This window comes from Ananas comosus, linkage group 8, assembly GCF_001540865.1.
Source record: "Ananas comosus cultivar F153 linkage group 8, ASM154086v1, whole genome shotgun sequence".
Classification (NCBI taxonomy): Eukaryota; Viridiplantae; Streptophyta; class Magnoliopsida; order Poales; family Bromeliaceae; genus Ananas; species Ananas comosus.
In genome coordinates, this window is record NC_033628.1 from 8,203,797 (window position 1) to 8,229,178 (window position 25,382).

The following is a 25,382-nucleotide window of genomic DNA, read 5'->3' on the forward strand; positions in this document are numbered from 1 at the left end:
GTGTTCTGAGCCTTTCCACAGTTTCTGGAGGGTCGTAGATAGCGTTCCGACCCATGGCTCGCATCTCGAGAATTGAGGTTTAAAACTTAGCACCAAAATCTAAAAGATTGGATTTTTGGTCTGCTCTCGGGTTTAGTTCTGGAGGGCTGTGTACCGGTACACCTTGATGGTTGTACCGGAATAAGTTGTTGTACCGATACACCTTGATGGTTGTATCGGCACATAAGGCCGTATTCAGCTAACCCGAGCCTCAGGTTTGCGCGTGTAGGGTTTTGTACCGGTACACTTTTTTGTGTACCGGTACACTTTGCCAGACTGCAATCTAGACGTTTTTTAGGGGTGTTTTTAGAATTGTAGCTATACTACAAATACCCCACGCCCCTTGTTGAGTTCCCTAAGCGTGGAACAGCAGAGAAAAAGGTAGGGAACCTCCTCTCTTCCTCTCTTTGAATTTTATTCCCATTTTGCTTGGATTTTGATGATTTTATCTCCTTTTTTTGCTTCTTGGTGCAACTTCCACCTTTGGAGAAGCTAAGGAGCTCGGTTTGAGGCTTGTTGGAGGAGAGATCTTCAACCCTAGTTGGTTTGGAGCTTCTTAAGAGGTTAGAAACTTATTTTCTCCTTTTGATCCATGTTTTAGAAGATTTCATGATATGAAACCCTAGAATGGGAATTTAGGATTAATTATGGGGATTTTAGATTTAGGACTTTTGGAGCTCAATTGTTTGGATTAGAACCTTCCTCTAGGTTGGTTTGGAAGGGTTCTTGCTCTCTTTTGGGATTCGAGAAGGGTTTCTACACTATAGGTGAGTTTTGCCCCTTTTCTTGAGATGCTTAATGATTGAACTTAGGGATGTTCGTAACGTTCGCTTATCCCTTTTAGATTTACCTTTAGGGGACTAGGAGGCTAGAGGGCACCTTCGTCGGCGCAAACGTAGGGTTTCGAGTAGACTTGGTGGGTTTGGCCTCACCAAAATGAGATAAATTTTTCATAAGTTGGTTATACTTGTCGTAAAGTGAAACTTCATGCATATTTATGCTAGATAGAATAATTGTTAATTTTAGAATGCTTTAAATACTCATGTTATGTACAATGCATTTTTGGGGCTCCATGTAGTAGGGAGCATTTATATTGGATTTATGCATATGGATAGCATTCTTANAATGCTTTAAATACTCATGTTATGTACAATGCATTTTTGGGGCTCCATGTAGTAGGGAGCATTTATATTGGATTTATGCATATGGATAGCATTCTTATATGTGATTTCGGAACATGTTTCATATGATGAATATGACAAGTGCATTAGACTCTTGGAATTGAACTCATACTTGACATAGGAGAAAAGCTAATGTCATAAAGAGGCATTGGGCTTGGAATTGATATAGTAAGCTAATGTCATAAAGAGGCATTGGGCTTAGAATTGATATAGTAAGCTAATGTCATAAAGAGGCATTGGGCTTGGAATACATATGGACTTAGTAGATTTAAGGTCACAAGAGACATTGAAATTAATGTTTGGTTAAACCTTACTTTGGGACATTAGACTAGACCTTTGGGCTGCTAGTGACTATTGCCATGTTAGAGATATGATGATCGGATTCTTGAGACGATGACCATGCTTGCTTGCCATTTGTGCTCATTCGCACATGCTTGTGAGGGTCGCTCCCTACAAGCCGGCACTTCGGAGTTAGCCTACGCGACTTATGATCGTTCGTGCAGTATTGAGAAGCCTATGGGGCCAGGTGGGATAGACTCATTCTTCGAGTGGGAATGCTAGGACTACCACGGGCACTTAGGCGGCACAAGCCGGACTACCTTGTGTAGGTCCTTAATTGGACATGAAAATCGACACAAAGTCATACAAGTAATAATCACTACTAGACAGTTCATAGTAGTTGAATTTATTGGACATTTGGACATGTAGTGTACTTGATAGTATTGCTTATTGCATTATAGCATACTTGTTTGCCATGTTGGAGCATAGTACTAATGTATTGGCATATCGGACCATGATAGAGTAGATGTACACCATGTTGACATCATGTATATTTGTGACATTGTAGATTCGCATTACATTACATGCTTTACATATCGCAGCTTACTAGTAGTTCTTTTACCTACTTATGCTTTTGGGCCTAGTGGTGCATTTTACTCAGGTCAGTAATTGCCCACTGGGAACTATAAATTATAGTTCTCACGCCCTCTGTTTTATGTTTTTGTTCAGAGCCTCCGACTACGGGAGAGGCTAGGGACCGCGGCAAGGGTGTCGCTTCGAGCTAGCGAGCGAGGGGTCTTGTTAGGTGGATCATTTTCTCCTTTTTATTTTAGTTGGAGAGAATGAGAGTGGTTGTACCCTATATAGAGACTACCATTTTGGATGTTGTAGTACTTATTTGACACAGTTCGATGTATTCGCTCTATGTTTTATTTTGGTTGTTAGTTCCTTTCTCTCTACTTGTTGTTAGAATCTAGCTCCTTACTTATTCTAATATCTCTAGATATATGGCGGATTTGGACACGCGCCGGACGGGCCTATGCCGGATCCCGGGGCATGACAATAGCGATGATTATGCTTGCTTGCCATTGTGTTCATTCGCACATGCTTGTGAGGGTCGCTCCTGACAAGCCGGCACTCCGGAGTTAGCTTACGCGACACATGCTTGCCCGTGCGGGATTAGGCACCGAAGTGGGATGCCGTGGGGGAGGCTCATTCCTAGAGGGAGAATGTTGACTACCAATGGGCCACTAGGCATGGCGCAAGCCGGACTACACTTGTGTAGGTCCTAATTGAATTGAACAATGACATCTAAAAGTATAATGTGACCATCACTACTAGATAGTGCATACTAGTTGGACTTGCTTGTTCATATTAGAATAGCTTCATTACATGTTAAACATCATGCTAATTGGAGGCATAGTAGCTTAGTAAATTATTACTTGCTCAATATTCATATTGCTTCTTTAGTTATGCTCATTTACTACTTATGCCTCGATGACCTAGTGCTATAATTCGCTGATATCGGCGACTTACCCACTGGGAACTATTGACTAATAGTTCTCATTCCCATTTTGTTGATGTTTTTGTTTACAGAGCCATTCACTGCTGGAGAGGCTAAGGACCGCGGCAAGGGAGTCGCGTCTAGCTAGACTGGCTCGGAGTTTTTGCTAGGTGGTCGCCTCTCATTTTGTTTTAGTTGGAGAGACTTGTAGTCCTTGATATATAGAGACCACCATTTTTGTATTTAGCTTTTACTTATGTGGTTTCCTTGATGTATGTATTTGGAGGATTATAGTTGTATAGTTGTTTACTTTTCTACTTGTCTTTAGAGAGTAGTTTATATTCATGATCTGATATCATGTTAGATATTGTTATATTTTTGTATAATTCTATCTTGTTATCGTAGACACCTTATATATTTTTGGCATATGGCGGGTCTGGGCACGCACTGGGTAGGCTTTCGCTGGGGCTCGGGCGTGACACCATAGAGATGTCCATGGTGGCTATTGTGCTCTACGTGGGAAGTGGGGCCTAGGCCATAACATCTAAATCAACTATATAGACCCAGTAAGTGCTGTCACCTGGCCCGTTAAGGCCACTACCTGCCAACAAGTGGCTATACCTGGTGAATCTCACCCTACCACTCGATGTCCACCTGGTAAAACACCACCACTTCCAATAGAGGCACGAGTCTACACCAACCCATAATACAAATAGAGGTAATAGAGTTACCATATATCTGTAGCACAAAACACAGTGTAATAAAAAAATCATATACCTCGAGATTATAAAATCTCGACCCAAACATCGGAACTTAATCCCAATAACCCCGCGCTCTTACATGCTTATAAGCCTTAGGTTATCCTACAGGTCATCCTAAACCATGGTTGATTGTGGTTGAAATTCGCTCTGATACCATCTTAATATGTCATGCCCCCGGGATTCTTTTGGAAATCATTCTTAGGAAAACTAGCAAAAAATATGTAGATTTTTTTTAACACCTTTGAGAACACCGAGCGAACGCACACAGATCCGCCACATGGACAAAGGATCCCTATACGAATGGACAGAGTCTCCCATGTACATGCACGACATAACACCATAATATAAAGTCAACCAAATATAAAACCACACAACACAAATAATATGATAATGATGATTCACATACATCCATCATTCATAAACATTAAAAGCTAATGAACTAAACTAATCCGGTAGAAAGATAATGAATGTCAACAACGGAAAGGTGGTGCTCGTTGTTGCTCGTGAGGTTAAGGACGAAGAAGCGTCTGTGCTTCTCGAAGGACAAAGATGCAGCCCCCGGCCTTTCGCCAACTTCTTACGAAAAGAAAAAAGAAAAATAAAAAGAAAAAATAAAGAATTTTTTTCTCATTTTTGAAAGACTATTATGTATCATCGCTGCTACAGGAAAGGTCAAGAATCAGAGTAGAAAGAAGAAGATGATGAAGTTACACTATTAATATAAAGTTGCACTATTTCAGAAAAAAAAATTATACTATTTGAGAAAAATGTTATACTTTTTGAAACGAAAATTATACTATGTGAGACAAAAGTTACACTCTTTGAATGAAAGCTGCACTCTTTTATTTATACACTTTTTTAAGTCTTGTATTGTACCATTTATAGCTTGTTCAAATAAAACGGTTATATAAGTCAAAACTTCATTCGTTAAGTCTTATATTGCATTGTATAGTATCGTGTTTCAACTAGGGCATTATGGTTCTTCATGTATAAATAAAAGGATGGCAATAGTTGTCGTATGCAGCACTAGGGCACTAAGGGTGGTGCCAATAGCGACTGCGGCGAAAGGGAAGAGTGAAGGAGTGGTTGAGGAGGAGGCGGCTCTTAGGAAGGGTAGGATTGAGAAGATCGACATTACGATCGACTCTCGCCATCTAGAATGCTTTAGTTCCTCCGAGCCCCTTGGCCCTCTTCTCTTCAAGGTTTGAAAATGTTTGTAGTTATTTATTTTTTTTGCTCAATTTGATTCTTTATTGATCGTAGAGTTTGTTACCTAATATGGTAAAGCGGAGATCGAAAGGGCTCACAGCAACTGAAATACTCTAGATAGCGTGAGTCGATTTTAAGGCCGATATGCTGAATCCGACCCTTCCTAAAAGCCTCATCCTCCTCGACCACTCTTTATTCTCTTCTTCTTCTAGCGTTATCACGCCCCACGACCGCCAATTTGGTCGGTTCGGGTACGTCGATCAGACGCCGAACGGACAGTACCTCCTCTATCCGCCCAAGGCTAACAACAATCATGTACAATAAGTTGCCCAGGTAAACTTAACAACATACATGAAGCATTGCGAGTACTAATACAAGCAAACAACAAAAGAGAGAGAGAGTTTTAGCTATTACATTTTATTCAACCATTTACATCGGGTTTACATTTTTCATCTCCAAAATGTATACATACAACTCTCCAATATATGCATCATCTGTCACTCATGTACACGAGGGTACTCTAATGCAAAAGAAAAGCTGCTAGCTAACTAGGGTGCTATGCCCTTCCCGCAGTCCTCACCCGGTCCGCTCGAACTCGGCCCTGCAACAAAGTGGGGTGAGAACTACGAATAGTTCCCAATGGGTTCGGCCGCCGACTCCGCCGATCTTCCCACTAGGTCTAAGCAGGCATAAGCAGATAGATAGGTAATATGAAAATAACTGCTACATAGTAGTGAAATCTGCAAACATGCTACTATGCCTTAATCAACATGATATAAAAAAATGCTAACTCTACATAGCAATGAGACTACTATCATGCTACTATACTTCAACAATATCATAAATAAACATATGTACACAGTTAGGACAAATCTACTAACATATCTCTATGTTCATGTCAGGGTATGAATGCATGATCTACTATGCCACTCATTCACTTGTTATCCAATCTATTGGGCTAACCCGAAGGTCACACCACGACTCACTCTTTAAAATCTTATAGGTGAGGAGAATCTGCACTCGCACATCGAGACAGCCTGCGGGACAACTATGTCTGCCCCTATCGTGAAGTACTCCGGAGACCACAGCTTGTGTGGAGCGACCACCATAAGCGAAAACAGACTAAGTGAGTATGATCCGATCCTCGTCAACTGAGGATACCCTGTCTACTAGGGTCATAGTGCCTCTACTGCACTAGTTCCAATGCACAACTCGACAATCGGGAAATCCACTATCCCCAAATTCATATCATAGTGTTTCTCCTGCACTAGATTTGGATGCCACTCGTTTATATCATCAAGTTGTAAGTGTTTCAACTACACTAGTTTACATGCCACTACTCAGGAAATCATCTTCTATTCCTAAGTTCACGTTATAGTGTTTCTACTACACTAGTCCAAATGCCACTCTTTTAGGTCATTTACATGTCCAAGTTCATCTTTTATTCTTTAGTACTATAGGATTTCATGTCAAGACCCAATCCTCATGCGTCCACTAAATCAAGTGCTCAACTCATAATATGATTTCTACTATGGAAGCATGTAAGGAATTGAAAGTACAACCACTTAACATAACCTATAATGCATGATAACAATATATGAATATATATGCTTCAATAAAACAACTCGGACATAAGAAGAAGTTCAACTACTTCGGGATGGACACCCCCCACCTTCTAGTGATGCCATGAAGCTAGACTCGAAGTTCCGTAATTTTTCGCCGCCTATTTCTTCTAACTGCAGCAAACGAAGCCAAAAACGGGCTTTTCTTCAATATCTCCGCGCAGACTCGTCAGATTGCCGAACCGAGTTCGCCAACGCGTCGGATTACCTAGCAATTAGGTATAAAAGAGTCAATCCCAACTTTAGATCTCAATTTAACAAAACCCTCATTTGGAACCCTAGATATTCAATTTTGTAAGAATACACCATAAGGATCATCGATTCAAGCAAATAACATCTATTTAGCACCAAAGGGTTCAACCAAAACCATTTCTAGAGTATAAGAAGCAAACCCTAGAAATCTACCATGAGAAGGCAAGAAGCTTACCTCTACAAGCTCCTCCAACCCAAGGAAGAAGACGAAGAAGAAGATGATTCACCTTCAAGCTTCCTTCTCCACCAATCCTTTCTCTTGCTTCCACCCTTGAGAAGACTTTCTAGAGAGAGAGAGAGAAAAAAATAGAATGAAGAGGTATTCTCTGGCTATGAACAAGAAAGGGAGAGATGGGGTCCCTTTATAGGCTGCCACAAATGCAAATAAACCCTCCATTTCATTTTATTTGCAGCAGACCAACTTTGCTGTTTTCTGCACTGGGTGCCGGTACACGGGTGGGCTTCACTGGTTAAGCCGCTTTGCAGAGGCCAAACCCGAGAGTTGCCACTCTCGGTTTGCTGCGGGGTACCGGTACTACCCTGATGCTTCACTGGTTAAGCAGCATCGTAGAGACCAAACTCGAGAGTTGCTATCCTCGGTTTGCTCCGGGGTACTGGTACTACCCTGATGCTTAACCGGTTAAGAAATGCCCAGACTGCAATTTAGCACTTGCTCAACTTCTATTTCACGCCGGACAATGCTAAAACTCTATTATCTCACTTGGAGTTCAACTTTAACCCTTCCAACATTATTGAAATGTCTATGGACCATGTCCAAGCATTCTTCTCGCCACGCTTTGGTCCTTTTGACCAAAAGTGGTTTAATATGACGAGGATTCAATATCTTACAGTGGTCGTTGCTTGCACCATCTCTGCCGACAACGATGACGACTTTAATTTCCACCGCCACAACCACCACACACGACAATGATGACAACTTTTACAACGATTGCAAATAACTTTACATGATTCCTGTTTTTCCTTATATCGTTTTGTACAATTTCTATTTTATGTATTGCAAAGTAGACTCATGTAGATATTAAGAGTGTAATATACCGGATTTTGATATAAAAGTAAAAATAAATAAAAATAGTGTGAGATACTATTTTTATTGGATTTAGTGAAGTAAAATATAAGTCAGAAATGACTNATACCGGATTTTGATATAAAAGTAAAAATAAATAAAAATAGTGTGAGATACTATTTTTATTGGATTTAGTGAAGTAAAATATAAGTCAGAAATGACTTGTGCTGAAATCGGAACGAAAACATAAGATTTAGAATTTTCTGTGAGAGATGGGGCTGATTAATTAGCAGAAAATGCACGGTGTCAGAAAATTATGAAAACTGGAGGATATGTCAGAATTATTTTTATGAGACTAGATTTAAAGTTTCATACCATTCTGACACCCGAAAAGTAAAAAATAAAATCCGACTACTATCTGTTAGAAATGTTGTTCGGTAGAGCTTTCGGTGACCAAACAGGGTCGAAACTAAAAGATTAAAATTTCTTTCTTCAAGTTAAGTAAAACCGAGCATAACTGTTAAATTTGAGCTCAAACGGATATTCAGAGGGCTCCGGCGAAAAGTATCAGATTCTGAAGGCTAAACTGCAAGTTGTAATAGGTGTGAGAGGGGGGTTTGTGCAATTGTGACAGCCCTATTTGGTGCTTGGCTGCATGCGCACACAACACACACACCCACAGCACATACACACGCACACTTCTTCTCCCTCTCCCTCACACTTGCAACCAAGAAAACTCCCCCTCTCTCTCTTGAAGGTGGAATTAAGAGAAGGATTTGGTGGAGACTGAAGCTTGGAAGTAAATCATCTTCATCTTCTTCATCTTCTCCTTGGCTTGGAGCAAGCTTTGAGGTGAGCTTCTTGGAACATCCATGGTAGATCTTTAGGGTTTCAGTTATATGCTCTAAAAATGGATTTATTGGAACTCCTAGATGCTAGATAGAGGACCAATGCTTAAATCATGAGGCTAAATGGTGATTTCTTGCTATATTAATAAGCTAGGGCTCCAAATGGGGTTTTGTAAAGTATAAGAGTTTGATCTAAATTAGACCTATGTAAACCTAATTGCAAGGTATACGAACGCATTGGAGAAGTCGGTTCGGCGATTCGTCGAGCCTATGCGAAGATATTGGCGAAATGGACTGTTAAACCTTTGTTTCCGCCTGGAGGGCCGATGCGACGTCCAAAAATCACGAGAATGGATCCGGAGTATTGTGGCACCAAGTTATAGACCTTTAATTTTCGGATTACTGATTAGTGGCCGTTTGGTGGTCGAGTGCGAGTTCGGGCCGAACCGGGCAACGGGTGCCGCGGGAGCCCGATTGCAAGTGACTACAAGCAATCGGAGAGCGCTTAGAGGTGGGTTGTGCTTCACCGAAGTGATTAGATCACTTTCATGTCAAAGTGAAGTGTGGTTCATAATTGATGCATATAGTGGTAGTTAATTGTGAACATAAATGCATGTGATCGATGCTAGTTGAACGCATAAGATATATATACTACATGTATTGACTACCATTGGAGAACTAAAGGATAGATGCATGTTGACATATTATTAGAATATGTTAGAGATAATGTGCATGTTGATAAATCATGGAACATGTTGGATGGTATATGAATGTTAACATTATGGAAATATGCTAGTTGGTATATGTATATAGACATATTATGGAATATGATAAATTGAATATGCATGTTGACATTGTGGAATATGCTAGATGAAATTATGCATGTTGACAAGTTGTAAAATGTGCTAAAAAGTATATGCATGAGAACTTAGAGACATTGTGGCATTTGACATAACATGAGAACTTAGAGACATTGTGGTATTTGACATAACAATGAGAACTTAGAGACATTGTGGCATTTGATATAACAATGAGAACTTAGAGACATTGTGGCATTTAACATAACAATGTGAACTTCGAGACATTGTGGCATTTGACATAACGATGTGAACTTAGAAACATCATGACTTATGGCAAGTGTGGCCTAGAGAGTGGCATATGTGACAAGGTAGAAACCTGTTATGACATTGTGGCATTGTGGCTTGTCGCTATACATTTCCAAATTGAGAATTGAATCATACTCACATCGAGTCTTGGCTTGGGGGTGGTAGCTCCCTCTCAAGCGGTGTGTTCCGGAATCGACACCACGGGAGCGCGGTCCCTGAAGACGGTCCCTCGGGTGGAAGTACTTGGACCCTCCCCGAATAAAAAGAATTTTGGGTTGTGAGTTTTGGGGTTAACAAGGTTAACCGATATGATTCGGTAAAATCCAAAGTGAATGTAAAAAAGCATGCATTATGAGCTATGAATTTGGTATCCTAGTCGAGTAGATTTAGGGCTGGGGGGTGTGTGTGAGACGTCCATCACCTCGAGCCTGGTTGTATGCGGTATTCCGCAGATGATTGACTCGAGGCCGAGTCGGGTGGTTAGCTTGGCTAGCTAAGGTAGAAGAAAATCTTAGAGCAAATAACGAATGATGTAAAATGACAAGATGTATAAATTGTGAAAAAACTATGGATAGCGGGATAGAGAGTAGAATCAGATAATCTACTTGCATTGTTGCATACATTACATATTGCATGTCTTGAGGCATAAACATGTTTTTAATATTTGCATTAAATATTTGTGAATATCTGTTAGACTAACATGTTTGTAGTGCCTCCTTTGGACCTGGTGGGTCGAGCTTTTCCCTTAGATGGCCGTACCCACTGGGAACTATGGGCAATAATTCTCACCCTTGTGTTATTTTTGGGGGTACGGGTTCACACGCGAGCGGCGCGGCGGCGCGAGGAAAGGGCGTAGCTCCGTAGTTAGCGCCCTACCACCGAGTCCAGAGATAGCGATACCCTAAGTCGAGTACTTAGGGATGTAAAAGAAAAGAAAAGAACAGAACAAAGCTGTAATAATTATGTTAAATCGGATTGTATTTGGAAGTTAATAAGAATGAAAAGTGTAATATGGGATGTAAAATGTATGTGAGTTGAATAATTGTAATAACTTAGTTGTATGTATGTTTTGATACCTTCCTTATGCAATCTTTGTTTGAATGCTGTTCCTGGTTGGAACCTCGCGCATTGTATGATTGTGACGCCTTGGACGTACAGGGGAGACTCCCTCCGCGGTACAGGAGAAACCCTGTCCGTTCGGCGGTCTGTCGGCGTGCCCGAACTGACCAAATAGGCGGGCTCGGGGCGTGACAAAGAGTGCCATTTTTGTATCAAATACTGTATCATTTGCTCGAACATTAATTAAGTGTGCAATTTTCGTACAAGACAATATAATATTTACTCGAACAGTAATAGAGAGTGCAATTTACATTTCATTCTTTATTATTCTTTTTTTTTCCTACCCTCTGCGAACTTGCACCGGTTCTACCCAAGCAACACTTGGCATAGGTGACGAGCACATACGCCGAATAGGAAAACTCTGATGAGAGAGCGGAGTTGCACTGGTTCGCGACCAGTTGCACTATTTTAATCAACTGTTGCACTGTTTAGGGATTTGTTGCACTATTTAGAGCATCTTTTGTAGAAGCATAGAGGAGAAATTGCATATGTTTAGATAATATTGCACCGTTTTGTATAATATTGCACTACTTGGATGCCGTGTGGTACCACTTTGCAAATGTACGACTTGTCCTCCTCCTCCCTTTCTACCCCTAAACTCCTCTTCCTCCTCCACGTTGCTGTACTTCTTCAACTTCTCTTTTGCAAATACCGAGCGCGGCGAAGAGTACTAGAATAAACACCGAGGGTTTTAAAAATAGGGTAAGCAATACGGGAAGCGGAGAGGGGATAGTCGAGAGAGCGGAAAAAGAGTGACTGTGTTGCACTATGAGCAGGAGGAGTTGCACTAGTATGTGGTGCATACTGCACTGTTTGGAGTGTTGTTGCACCGTTTCCCTTAGCATTGCACCATTATTTTCATTGCCGCTCGTGTTGTCTTCCTAATATGGCTTCAAAATATTTATTTTTGAAAAACTGAACATCGTACATTGGGGCTGGTGAATAGCGGGAGCAATTTGGTTGGAATTTCGAAGATTAGGAGGTTGTGTGAGCCGACGCGGACCACATTTAATGTTTGTCCGGGCACCATACAGTACAATAGACGTATATGAGGGAATACAGGTGAGGGGGGGGCATTTTTGTTAGATGACGAAAAATTTAGATCGAATCTACAAAATCGAAAAAAACTGTATATTTTTGTAAAATCGCAGAACTAGTGAATTTTTTATGCAAATTAGGCCAAAAAAAAAAGAAAAAAAATTGTTGAATCAGAAGAGCTGTGAGGTTATAATTTTTTTTTGGGTAACCATTGCACTCCTCTCAAACTCGCTCGCACCATTTTTCTTCCCATTTTACAAACAAGCCCCTCAAAATTCTCCAAAAATAGAGACGAAAAAAAGTATGTGAGAGGTAGAGAGAGAGAGATAGCGAGCGAGGAGAGAGAGAGAGAGAGTCATAGTACTTATACCCAGGGAGGAGTTGAGGAACTCGTAACACGTCTCGAGAGTTTGAATTAAAAAAAATTAATTATCTGAATTTTCTATAATATTAATATTTTTAATTAAAAATTTATTTAATAAATATTTTAATCTGAATATGTCACTTATTTCATCACGAAAGATTTACACTTTTTAATAAGTGATGAAATTCAGATTAAAATGTTTAACAACTTGCAGGTAAGAATATTGATTTTTTTTTTACAGTGAACACATGTACTTTTTCATTCCGCATTAAAAATGGGGACATGTAGATTTTTAAATCTGTATTAAAAAACCTTAAAATAATATTTTTTAGTATAATCACAAATAGAGATAGCTTTTTAAATCTATTAAAAAAATTTAAAATTATAATTTTTTAATTAATTATTTTGATTACACTTCTATAACTGTGTACCTACTTTTTTCACATTCAAAATATAGGTATAAACCCTTCGTTTCCAACGAAAACAAAAAATCAAAAAATACAACTCTATTAACGGATATATGGGGAGTACGCAGACCTTTATAGGCTAGATGAGGAAAAAAAAAGAAAGATTTTACGGGGAGTATACAAGGTGGCAATAACGTTTTATGGGGGCGTCAATAGAGGACAATTCATTTTTTAATTTTATAGTTAAAACGGGAATTGAATTCCCGTTTATTTTTTCCAACCAATGCCATCTATCCATATAACCTTTTCTGTTTTTTAACTTTATGAAAAACACGGGGATTGAAATTCCCGTTTATTCTTTCTGTTACTATTATCTTCCCATATAAACTTTTCCCGTTTTCTCATTAAAATGTCTCTATTGTCACAATGAATTGTCTAAAATTGAGATTTCCATATAATCTTTATCCAACCTTGCATCCTCCCTATAAAAGTTATAATCGCAAGATTCTCCCCATTTAGCTTTTCAGTCTTTAAAAAGTCCCCATATATTCTTTAACGGGGAAAATACAAGTGCCACCAAAGAATGTAAAAAAAAAAAAAATTCCTCTTAGTGTTCAGTAACCAGAGGATGGCTTATAACAATACAATCCATAAAGTAAGGCTTTGGTAACCTATGGGAGGTTTCGGGCAACAGTAAATATGAACTTCGAACCACCATGAATGTTTCTCATTGATTCTCCTTATAAAAATACTTAAAACAAAAGTAGGTTTGTTATATAAAATTTCTAATGAATAAAAGGTAGGAAATAGAATAAAAAACAAAAAAAAAAATTGATGTTGATTTTAGATACTCCCCATCTTTAACGACGTACTAAACCGAATCCCAAATAAACTAAGATACATTTTGATACTTTTTGGCGAAGTCACCTTTTCATAAAAATTACTTTTTTATTAAAATACTTAAAAACATAAACTAAACATCCTTTTCTTTTATTCCAAAAGTCCCATGAACAAACCTATCATCTTTTACCTCTACTTTTTGATATATTAAATAAAATAAAAAAGATAATAATATCTAAATATAATTAATATAATATGCCGTACATAATAAAACAATTAAAATAACATATATATCTATCATATAATAACATCTATAATTATATATAAAAGTTTGTTTTATATTGGATATAGTATAATAAGATATAATAATATCTATAATGTAGTGAGTTAATTTTTATTTACCCCAAGGTTTTCTTACTACTTAATAATAGCGTAGGTACGTGGCGCAAGTAGAGGATTAAATTAAATTGATAATTAAAATTTATATTTTTGTTGATGATTTATAGTTATAATCTCTAATTTTATTTCATTTTCTAATCTATTCTGATTTTTTTTTTTTTTCTTCCTTTTTGAATTTTTTTTTTTTGGCACCAAAGCGTGAAAGAGTGAAATCATAGGATATCAAATTTCACATAGTTAAATCACAGTACACCAAAGTAAAAAGAGAAAAATAATAGTTAAAGTGATAAAAAATTTTTTAGTCACTGTTTCAATTTTAATTTCCTATCATTTTATTTATAAGCTATTTGGATCTACCCGTAGACTTCAAAAAACATATATTAAATTGTTTTATAATTGCTTTTTTCGCGGCTTTTTTATTTTTACTTTGGTGTCCCGTGTTTTAACTATGTGAAATTTAGTGTCTCTTAATTTCACTCTTTCGCGCTTTGGTGCCCTCCCTAAAAACTTCAAAAGAGGTTTTTTTTAACTACCTGTTTATACTACGTGGATGGCACGTGTTATGAAGGATCTCAGTTTCTTTTCAAAATCAGGTGTGTAAAGGTCACGACCGACGCTGGTCGCAGTTTCGACGTGGGCAGTCGGCTCAGAAAGGCGTGCACTTAAAAGCAAAGCCCGTCTTTCGTCTTTCAGGCTTAAAAGTTGTCTACACTTGTCCTTTTGTCAAAATGTCCATTTGTTCGTTTACTTTTCCGTACATAAAACTGGGCTTTTCTTAAAAAACCTACCAAAAATGCATTTTTGGTTTGTTGGGGGTTAAGAAAACCTTTCTCTCTTTTTATTAGACCCTGAGACGACGTAGAAGCTTAGTTTCTTAAGGTCTCAATTTAATTTTTTTTATAAATTTTTTTTTGTTTGAAATCAATGTTTGAATGATAGACAAAATGTCCTGTTTAACTAACTAATAGTCCATATTATTCTATGTTTGCTAATAGAGTAAAAAGAGAATCTATTTTTTTTTTTGGTTATGGATCATTATTGAGTGGTAAATATGCATTGTTGGACTCCCACCGTCGACCAGATGTGCAAGTTTATGAACGAAGACTGAAGAGGTAAATGACGAAGCTTAAGCTTGGTCGGAAGAGAAATTTTATTAGTTTGGTATAGGGGAGAGAAAGAGAGAGAGAGAGAGAGAGAGAGTTGTTTTCTTAAGCTTGAGTTTAAGCTTAAATTTAATCGGATGAGAAGCTTTAAATTCTTATATTAGGAGCACGGCTATTGGCTCAATAGCGTCAAAGGTTTAAACGAAACTCTATATAAACCGAGTCAACGGACGAATAAATAATTTTTTTTTCTTCTTCTTTTTTGTAATTCCTCTAACTAAATAGACCTTGTTTTATTTTATTTAACACGCTCATTGTACAGTTTTACCATCTACTTTACCCGATCGCTTTTATTTTTTGGCACGTATTTAATGGTGACCATACTAAGTTTAGACGTGAAAGTGCGCCGAAAAACCGACGAGAAAATCGACTAAATCGACGGGTTTAGTTCTCTCTAATAGTCAACACTTTGATTTTTCTGAACTTTCCTCTGATTGGTCTACCTCCTTTTCGTCGTTTCGTTACAGGACATAATAACATAAATACGTCGGTATTTTTGGGATGGTTTCATTACGGGGGAGATGATTGACTTAAATATACGATTACTGTCTACGTTACTGTATTGGCTGTTCCATATACGACGGTTTTTTTTCTAGGTTTGTACTTATCACCCTATGTACAGCACAAAGGTACTGAGCTGTACTTGTCTAAAATAAAAAAACAGCCATATACGACGACTTTTTTTCTAGGTTTGTACTTATCATCCTATGTACAGCACAAAGGTACTGAGCTGTACTTGTCTAAAAAAAAAATGTGTGAAAAGAAAAAGTTTTAGTGAAGTGAAAGTAGGAAGTTGTTTGGGATGATACTAATTCACTATGAAACGTGGAGAGCTTTAGACTTTAATCTAAATGGCTGTTCTTTTCTTTTCTCGTCAAGCCACTAAAGTAGTGGTAAAAAAATATACATTAAAAGAAGAAAAAATAGACATATGAGAGTAGGAAATTGTATATTTGGTAATATTTTAATAGATGATTAACACATGGGAAATTTTAGATTTTAACATCAATGTTTAAAAATATACGAAGGTGAAAAGTGTGTATATGAGAGTATTTAAATCAATAAAGTATAAATTCTCACTCTTTTTCTCTAATGGAAACTTAAAGGAAAAGAACAATCGGGAAGAAGAAGAGGCAAGACGAACCCACTCGAGAGGGAGACGGAAATATAGTGGAAAAGGAAGTTTTTAGAGAAGTCCTCGTTCGTAGCGTCGTAGGCTCTGTCGCTGTCCACGTTAGATATGGTAGCCGATAGTGACAATTATTTCGAATTCTTCTGTTCTCGTCGTTTTGATAGTTTTCAAGTAAATGGAGAAGGTAACGATCCCGTCCTTGTAAACGAACATACCTGTACAGAAGTTATTGGACGTTTCCAAGACAAATTAATTATTTAGATTTTTTTGTAGAATCTTTAAGATTATCTGTTATACGTTATTGCAACCATGATAATGTATGGCCGAAACCTCGTTTCACCTTCACTCTGTCCCGCAGGTTGAAGTTTGTCTATAAGAACTTGTTTCGTGAACGGATTCGTTTTCTTAATAGTTACTACGTTTTCTTGTCATTCTACACTTTTTGTATTATATTTCATCATTCTGAGAACAATCCCAACATTTTGTATTATTTGGTTAATACTATTCCCTTATATGTTTCTTGATTCAACCGAACAATATACGTACGTTATAACACCACTGATTACACTCTCGATCTTGACTACTAGAATTCACACACGTACTAACACGTACTAAGAGGTCACAGGTAAAGATACCTTTTAAGGGGGCCGAAACTTTAGGTAATACGTACACTGGTTCTCACAACTTATGTAAAGACTCGGACAAAGGATACTCTAGTTAGAAAACTCATTGTTCCTACTATTCCGTAATGACCTATTGTTTCTATCGATTCCTTTTTCACCCCTTATGGCTAGGAACCTTAACTGATCTTATCACCGAAAACCCGATCGTTGATAACGATTGTAGAAAAACGAGACAGACCGTTTTATTTCCCCTCTTTGTCTCAAGGGAAAATAGAAGGGTGGTTTTATTACCAGTCATTGACTACTGACTTACTAGGTTTTCTCCCCCCTTTTCGTCTTTTTCTTTATTCTCACATTCTCCTACATTTTTCTGAACCTGAATATAGTACTGAATGTGTCACTATCAATTTACTGGTAGGAGTTGAGATAGAATGGAGAACGATTATGGTCTTTTCTTGTCTCGGTTGTTCTAATTCCTTAGAAATAAGAAGAGAAGTCGTTTCATGATTTGGTTTTTCGAAGTGATTTATGTTAAGTTATGGGCTTATAGTTGCTTCCTTGATGTTCACATATCAAGAAAATCGTTTGAGTGTTGTGATGACGAACAATTAGTACGAAAGGCTTCTTATTGGGTATGGAGAGAGAAAACAAGTAGACTATGTCTTCCTCCTCGACTTCGTTCTGGTCAGAAGACACGTATAAGAAGGACTTATATCGTATCCTTTTTTTTTTAGTTTTTTTGTTTTAGTTTTCGTCTTTAAAAATGGCTATATAATTAAGTACATTTTAAGATTTCCTTCATAAAAGACTTCTAATGCTTGGAGTATTTAAAGCCGTTCCGGGAAGAACGAGAACAAGAGCAGGACGGTTAATTTTGTTTCATGTAAATCCATCCGTGGAGCCTGGCATTTTCTTCTTTGATCCCGAGATTTTCTTGAATTATATGTTATTTTAACCACGTATTTTTCTTTGTGAGTGGTCGAGGAACACGAGGAAGCCACGAAATATGCCATTTTGTCCCCGGGAAACTTGTAGTAGTTTTTCTAAGACATAACTTACTTCTTTCTTTCATCTCTGTTGTTACTTGGTAGTTTAGGTGGTTTCAGTTTCTCCTTTTTACGGGCGACTGAGAACTAGTTACGTTCAATAATTTGTGTGACGTTCGTTGTTCTATAGACCTGGTAAAGGAAGAAGTGGTAACTACAAAACAACGAACAGAAAGTACGGTCGAAAAGTTCATAAAACCAATTGTAGTTCGTAGGTAGTTTTGTGCTTCTTGTGTGGTTTTTAAAACTTTTTTTTTTCCTCCGGTTTATAAGGTGTTTGTTAATAGGTAATGGAGTTATTAGGAAAAGAACTAGTAGAGAAGTTCTCTTCGACACTGAAGGAGACACTAATGTCCTCGTCCAGAACATGCCACGAGTTTCAGTTCCAGGTGGAGTTCTCGTGATAAAAACCCGGAAAACCGTCGTCATTGGACGGTGTATTGTTTTTTGATAATTATTATGAAGATTTGTGTAAGTTTAATACTTCAAATAAGTTGACCGTTTAGTATGGTTTTACAACCTAACATGACTCAGGCTTCGATGTTGTACTTACTCTTCTCTGTCCTTTCTTTTACTATAGTATTTATGGAGAGGGACGTATCAGGTCCTGAATCCAAGGTTTAAACGAAAGAGGTAGACGAGATAAAAGTTGGAGTAGAAGACATCGAGGAAGAGTACTCAGCTGTTTTGGAAACAGAGGACTTCCTTCTTTTATACTTCATTACTTATGGAACACTTGGTAAGATAAGTGTTTAAATCATAAGTTACTTTACATTTTTATCAGGATACACGTTTGCAAAAGTAGTACTAGTAGAACAAGTCGTAGGTAAAGGTACAGGGAGCTCAGTAGTTCCTTAACTTGAAAGAAACTTCTTGAAAAGAAGAAAAATGGTGGTAGAAAGAACAGTACAGGCAAGAACCAAAAAGGAGGCATCTTCAGAAGTATAGACGTCTTGGGAAAAGTGCAATAATTTCTAGAATAAGAATTCAATTTTGAGATCGTTTTCACTTTGTAATATGTAATTCCGTGCGTGGTTTATGTTATTTTAAGTATTAAAAAGAGGTACAATATCATGTCTATCCGTAGTGTTGTTGATCTGATTTAGATAACGAAACTCAAATTATTAGCTTGTTGGTTCCATTCCCTGTAATACGTCAGGAGGGACCATTCTCTAGTTGTATTCTCAACTACTTTATAATAACTTCAAATATTTTTTAGTGTAAGACCTAAAGGTTTTTGTACGGTTTATCATTTTATAGTACTAATAAACGTCATGTGTGTTACTTAGGGACGTTAATAGATATCTTATAAAGGGTTTATCGTATTGAAACTTCTTGACGAAGGGAAGAATTTTCTTATGTTCTACTTAGTTATTAGTGAATGTGTTGATCTGTGATAATAAAAGTGTTTTTCGATTGAATAAGAACTAGAGAAAAAAAAAAAGGAAGTATAAGATAGGTGTATACACTCACGCTACACAACATTACAACACATACCCCCGTCCCCCAATCACCTGATCAAACAGGCCATTGAGTAGCGTTTGATATACAAAGAATCCATGAAGCTATACAGTACGTTTACCAAAAAAGAAAAAAACATACTAAAAAAATCAAATATGGTAGGTGTTGAGATGGTCTGTTAATTTCGTTGTTTCCGTGCTCATTGTGTACATGGACCTAACACGTGAGTTAGAGTCGAGTCGACTACCAGAAAACCTTTTCATACCGTATGTACATTCATGTTTTACTTTCGAGGTTCCCTAATACTTTTTTCTTTATGGAACGTAAAAGTCGTGGTAGACGAAGAAGTGACCGTAGTAGTAGTTTTAGGAGGTTGACTTAATTTCGTTGTTTTGTTATAAATAATTTCTTAATTTTCTCTCTAAGATGGTTTCGCAATTGTATTTTCAGACATTAAGACAACTTACATAAAGTGTTAAAAGTCGATAAAAGTTTGTGTTGTCATTGATCGCCAGTTATCTTTGGTCTTCCACACTAGTTTATTAAGTAAACTGGTTTGGTTTAAGAGTATGACGTAGTGAGCGTAGTATTTGGAACTTCTTGATTGTTCTTTGGACGAATAGAATTAGAAGGATGGTTGTGAGTCGTAGTAAACCATTATGTAAAGAGAGTAAGTGTTTGATAGGGCTGTTACAGGAATAAGCTCCTCTTTGGACAAACAATCCATATTACAAACATTTTTGTACTGATCCTTGAGTTTAATAACATGTTTTTTACTTTTTGTACTGAATTAAAATGGTATTTATGCTCAGTACTATTCTGTTCCCCTTTTTATCTTAAGAATGTAGGTTTAGCAGGGGTGGTAGAAGGAGGAGAAGTGAAGGGACAAGTAGGAGTAGTAGTAGAAGTAGAAGTAGAAGGAGTAACCGAAAAGAGAAGAAGAACAGAGATAAAGACGAAGGGTCGAGGACAAGTGGTATAAGGAGTCGGAGTGGGAAGAGATCCATGAGGAGGTTGAGGAATTAGAAGTTCTTAGCTAGGAGGTGTTGAGGGTGAGAAAACGGTGGAAGGAGGAGTAGGAGAAGGAGGAGAAGGAGGAGGAATAGTAGTAGTAGTAGTAGTAGTAGGAGAGAGAGTAGAAGTAGTAGTAGAGGTAGCGGGAGAAGGGAGAGAAGGAGGAGTAGTAGGAGTAGTAGTTTAGCTAGCAGTGGATGTGGGAGGAGAAGGAGGCGGCGGAGGAAAGGGGGCGGCGGTGGAGGCTGTGAGAGGTACCCCCGTTTCCTCCCCCCTAGCGCGAGCTTCGCCGCCTCGAGCGCCGCCTCATCCCGTTCCTCCCCCGCCCTCTCCTCCAGCTGGACCATGGTGTGGACGAGCCGCAGCTTCGAGAGCGGCCGCTCTTCCGCCAGCTACCCTCCCAATCCCATGTTCCCCTGGTCGCTGCTCTTCTCCACCGAGCTGCGCCGCGCCCGCTCGCTCCTCTCAAGGCCGCTGCCGCTATCCATCTCGCGGCCTAGGCGGCTTGCGTCGGCGAGGTCGCGGCGGAGGGGGAAGCAGCAGCGGGGAAAGAGAAGGGGGGGAGCATGACATCTCCAGTAGCGGTAACTACGAGAGAGAGCGAGCGAGAGAGAGAAGGACAGAACTTCTGCTGCTACGATGGGCCGCGGCGGCTTAGCTCCTTAACTTAGCCTCTCCGTCCCAAATCACTCCTAAGCCTAAGAGCACTCATCTGCAATAATGAATAATGGACGTGGGCCACATAGGCATTACAGTATATGGTGTAAATTATATTTTGTTAATTTAGGCATTACAGTTGATACGTCCGGACCTCGTGCACCAGGTACTCCAGGTGTCCCTTTTTAAGATCTTACGTTCCCAATATAACCACTGCACCGCATTGTTTGGTTAGTTTACAGAGTAAAAACCTTATATACAGGGTAGTACTAACATTTTTTTATAAAAATAATATGAAAACAAACTTTTCTTCTTTATACTCACCGAACACATTCACACTGTCATATCTTAAGGAGCAGGTGTCCCCACATTACACCCGGCGATAGCCCGTTCGTGCCTGGTGTAATGGACCCGTCTTTGCTCGGTCCCCAGCCGGGCTGGACCGAGCCTAAGTGTAGGTCCGGAACGGTCCGGCCTACGTTAGTTGGTAGGTCGGGTAGTACCGGGGGTTCAGGCCTTCCAGGCACGGTACGGCCTGAAGCCTAGAAAGTCAATTTTAAAAAAAAAATAAAATTTTTTATATATTTTAAAATTTAATACTAATTAATTCATAAAGATAATTGTAAATATAACACTAATTTTTAAAAGTTTAAATATTTATAAAATTAAAAAGATTTTTTAATTATTTAATAATAATAATAAAATTTATATTAATTCACCCAAGACCAGGTAGTCTGGTTGAACAGGTTACCTGGTTTTGGGGGGAGGGTTCCAAACGGTGACGTCTCGAACCCTCCCCTCGAGAACCCCCGGGAAGAGGGATCCTCGAAACTGGGCTTCGGCTTCCGTTAAAACGGAAGCCGAACCCCGGACCCAGCACGACCGGGACATCCGTGCTGGATTTACCCAACACGGCACAGCCTGCCGGCCGGATAAGAACCGGGCCGTGTCGGATCCGAGCAATACCCGACTCGGCAGCCCTGCTTCTCATATCCAGATCATGTCGGGCTTGATAGCCCGGTTCGACCGTACCCACGAAGTCATGGCCACGGCACGACGTCGTGCTGGGCTCTAGCACAGCCTGACCCGTCGGGTGTCCGGCAGGTAGGACAAAATGTAGGGATCCAGGCGAGGTGGAGCACCTGGCGTATCTGGAGAGAGAGTGGCAGAAAGCAATATATACGGATATCTCAACTCGATCTTACCATAGTCATTGTTTACCTAAGACTACAGTGGGTAAACAAATGCTACTGCCAACTTGTACTAGATATGATGAACTTTGTAATTCTTTGGCTTAAAGTTTAGAAAAACTGTATTAATCGGATTACTAGCTTTCCAAAGTTTTAAACATTAATATTACCAATTATACTCTACAAAATAGTAAATTGCCGCATTTCTATAGTTTTAGTTAACTTAAAATCAATTTTTCAAGAAATTTGATAAATGTTGTTCTAAATGTGAGAACTAGAACTAATGTTTTGAAGATAGTAGTGAAAAATTTCTTATAAGTAAAAGTTGATAAGTAAAAACATAGGTGAATTACCTATTCTCTTGTTATAGTTTTTTTATATTTTAAATTAAAAATCTACGAAGTTTGCCATATCTAGTACAAATTATCACGGCTAACAGTTAAAGCTGCGAGGTAGTAGCTTTTGTTTATCCACCATCGTCTCGAACTGAGGTATAGATATATATTAAAATAAAAGTATAATTATATGATAATATATTATATAATAAATATTTATAATATATTATCCTCAAGCTGATGATATGAATCATATATGAGGAAATATGAGTATTCAAAACCCGGTAATCTAAATAGAAAAGTGATAAAGGCGAGATTATGATAAGTTGGTTAGTGGGTGAGTTGGGACCTTCTGGTGACTAGGAGGATCGGTCTCTGGTGATAATAGAATTAGCGTATAGGGAAGTAGGTTCCTGACCTTTAAATACTCATATTTCTACAGGCGTATAGGGAAATAGGTTTCCGGTTTCCGACTTTTAAATACTCATATTTTCACAGATATGAGCATCTATTGCAAACCAAGTGTTTGTCCTCGGAAACAAGGGGATAAACAAGAGTTTCTATTTATAAGCATGGGCTTTTGTCATCAAGAGCTTAAAGATTTTAAGAGGGGAAACAAGGGTTTATATTTATAAACATAGGTTCTTGTCATCAAAAGCCTAGGGACCTTATTCGAGCTAAACAACAAGGTAGGAAAAAAGACTTTGTTCGAACAAAGGTTCACCCTTGGTCAAATTAATTTCAGATTTAAATTAATACTATAATTTAATAATTAATTAGATTAGTTATATATAATAGTTTTCTATCTTATCGAATATAACAACTAAAATAATAGTACTGTTACAGTTTATGATATTATTGAATCAGTAACGAGCATATAATAGTATACTCACTACGATGCGTATGTGGAGATTTCCCCACATACTATATGTGTAGATTTCCCCGCAACTCACCCACATATAGTATGTGGGGATTTTTGCCACATATCTATCTGAAAAAGAATAGTATAACCGGCAACGCTGAGACATCGTTATAATTTCACAATAGGGTTAATTTTAAGTTTTACGCCAAAATACGGATAGTTTTTTCTGAAATATTGTTAAGAGTCAAAGTGAGCCATAAGTAGTGGGTTTATATTAATATCTGCCGATTAATTGATTAATTATATAATGAGTTTATGTTTTTAGGAGGCGTTATCTATAAGGATTTTTTTTTTTTAATGACGTATCTGAATCACCACGTCAAATGTAGACTTTTTCATATTAAAAGTAGAATCACCACGTCAAATGTAGACTTTCTCACGTTATTCTCTTTTTTATTATATTTATAGAGGTTTTCTCACATGAAAAATAAATTTCTCACATTAAAAGTAGAATTTCAACGTCAAATGTAGAATTCATCACGTTGAATATTAAAAAAAACGTCAATTGCTACGTTAAAGTAAAGGTAGGAAGAAAAAGATATTAAAAAATAGAAATAAAAAAAAAGAACGAAGAAAAAATTAAAAAAACCAGTGGGGAGAGGTGCCGCGTTCGCTGTTATGGCGATTCCTGGGGGGCGAGGCTCCGACGTCGCGGCGTCACTGGAGGTGCCACAGTCGCGGCCGCAGTCGTGACCGCTTCTACGTAGCAGCAGCTTCCGCCGTCTCTTTCTCCTTCTCCCTCTCCTGCTCTTCCCGCCTCTTCCTGTTCTCTCCGCAACAGCAGCCTCTGTCACCTCCTCTCAGCTTCTCCTTTTTTTTTTCTCAGCGCCGCAACGGAGCCGTTCCAGCCTCCGCTCCTTCCACGCCACCACATGTCCGCTCCCATTCTTACGCAGCCGTATAACAGCTGCGGCCGCTTCTACGTAGCGGCAGCATCCGCCGTCTCCTCCTTCCTCTCCCTCTCCTGCTCTTCCCTCCCCTTCCGCTCTTTCCGCAGCAATAACCTTTACCAACTCCTCTCAGCCTCTCTTTTTTTTTTTTTTTAAGTGCTACGCCGGAGCCGTCCCAGCTTCCGCTCCTTCCACGCCCCACACGCCCGCTCCCATTCCTACGTGGCCTGTTCGGCGGAGGAGGCGGAAGCGGCGAGAGACCCTTCTCTTTCTTTTTTTCTTACTCTCTTTTTTTCTCCTCTCTCTTTTTCATTATTTCCATAAAACCAGTCAAACGACTTTTTCGCCTAGCTTAGACGTTTTTTTTTTCCACCGGGTTAAAACGTTTTAGAGTTTTATTCACTTAAAAAATACGTTTAACCGGATTAAAATTCAATATCAACTTAAAATAGTTAACATCAAGTGCCATGTGCCCCACGTGTGTTATATTAATCATTAGTGAGCAAGAGCGTGTCGCACACCACGAGGTGCCATATAAGCTCCTATAAAAACATCGAGGAATACTTTTTGAAATATTACGTGGCCATATAAACGATTGCACACAAAAGTTAATTATTTTAATAAGAAGAATTTAATTATACAGAGTAGTATCAATTATTTTTTTATAAAAACAATATGAAAAAAAAGTTTATTTCTCTATACCAATCAAATAATGACTATTACACCGCGTTCACACTGTCACATTTAAAAGAGGGAATAATGTCGGAAAATAAATTCCCACGCAAATTTTTAATAAAAGTCATAATTTTTATTAGAAAATAAACAAATTAAACTACACTTTTATTAAAAAAACATTTTTAATAAAATAACTAACCTTTTTTTTAATTTCAAAAATAAAAAACAATAAAAAGCTACCTTTTGATTTGAATTTAATGTATTTTGAATAAATAAATAAAA

General features: G+C 38.3%; 1 protein-coding gene across 1 annotated transcript in view; it reads left to right on the plus strand.

The window, feature by feature from the left end:
• Positions 4,766 to 25,382, plus strand: part of LOC109714605 — a 51,456-nt gene continuing 30,839 nt past the window's right edge. Inside the window, exon 1 of the mRNA XM_020239305.1 lies at positions 4,766 to 4,966. Within this exon, the coding sequence (XP_020094894.1) occupies positions 4,766 to 4,966 (201 nt within the window). The remainder of the gene's footprint in view (positions 4,967 to 25,382) is intronic.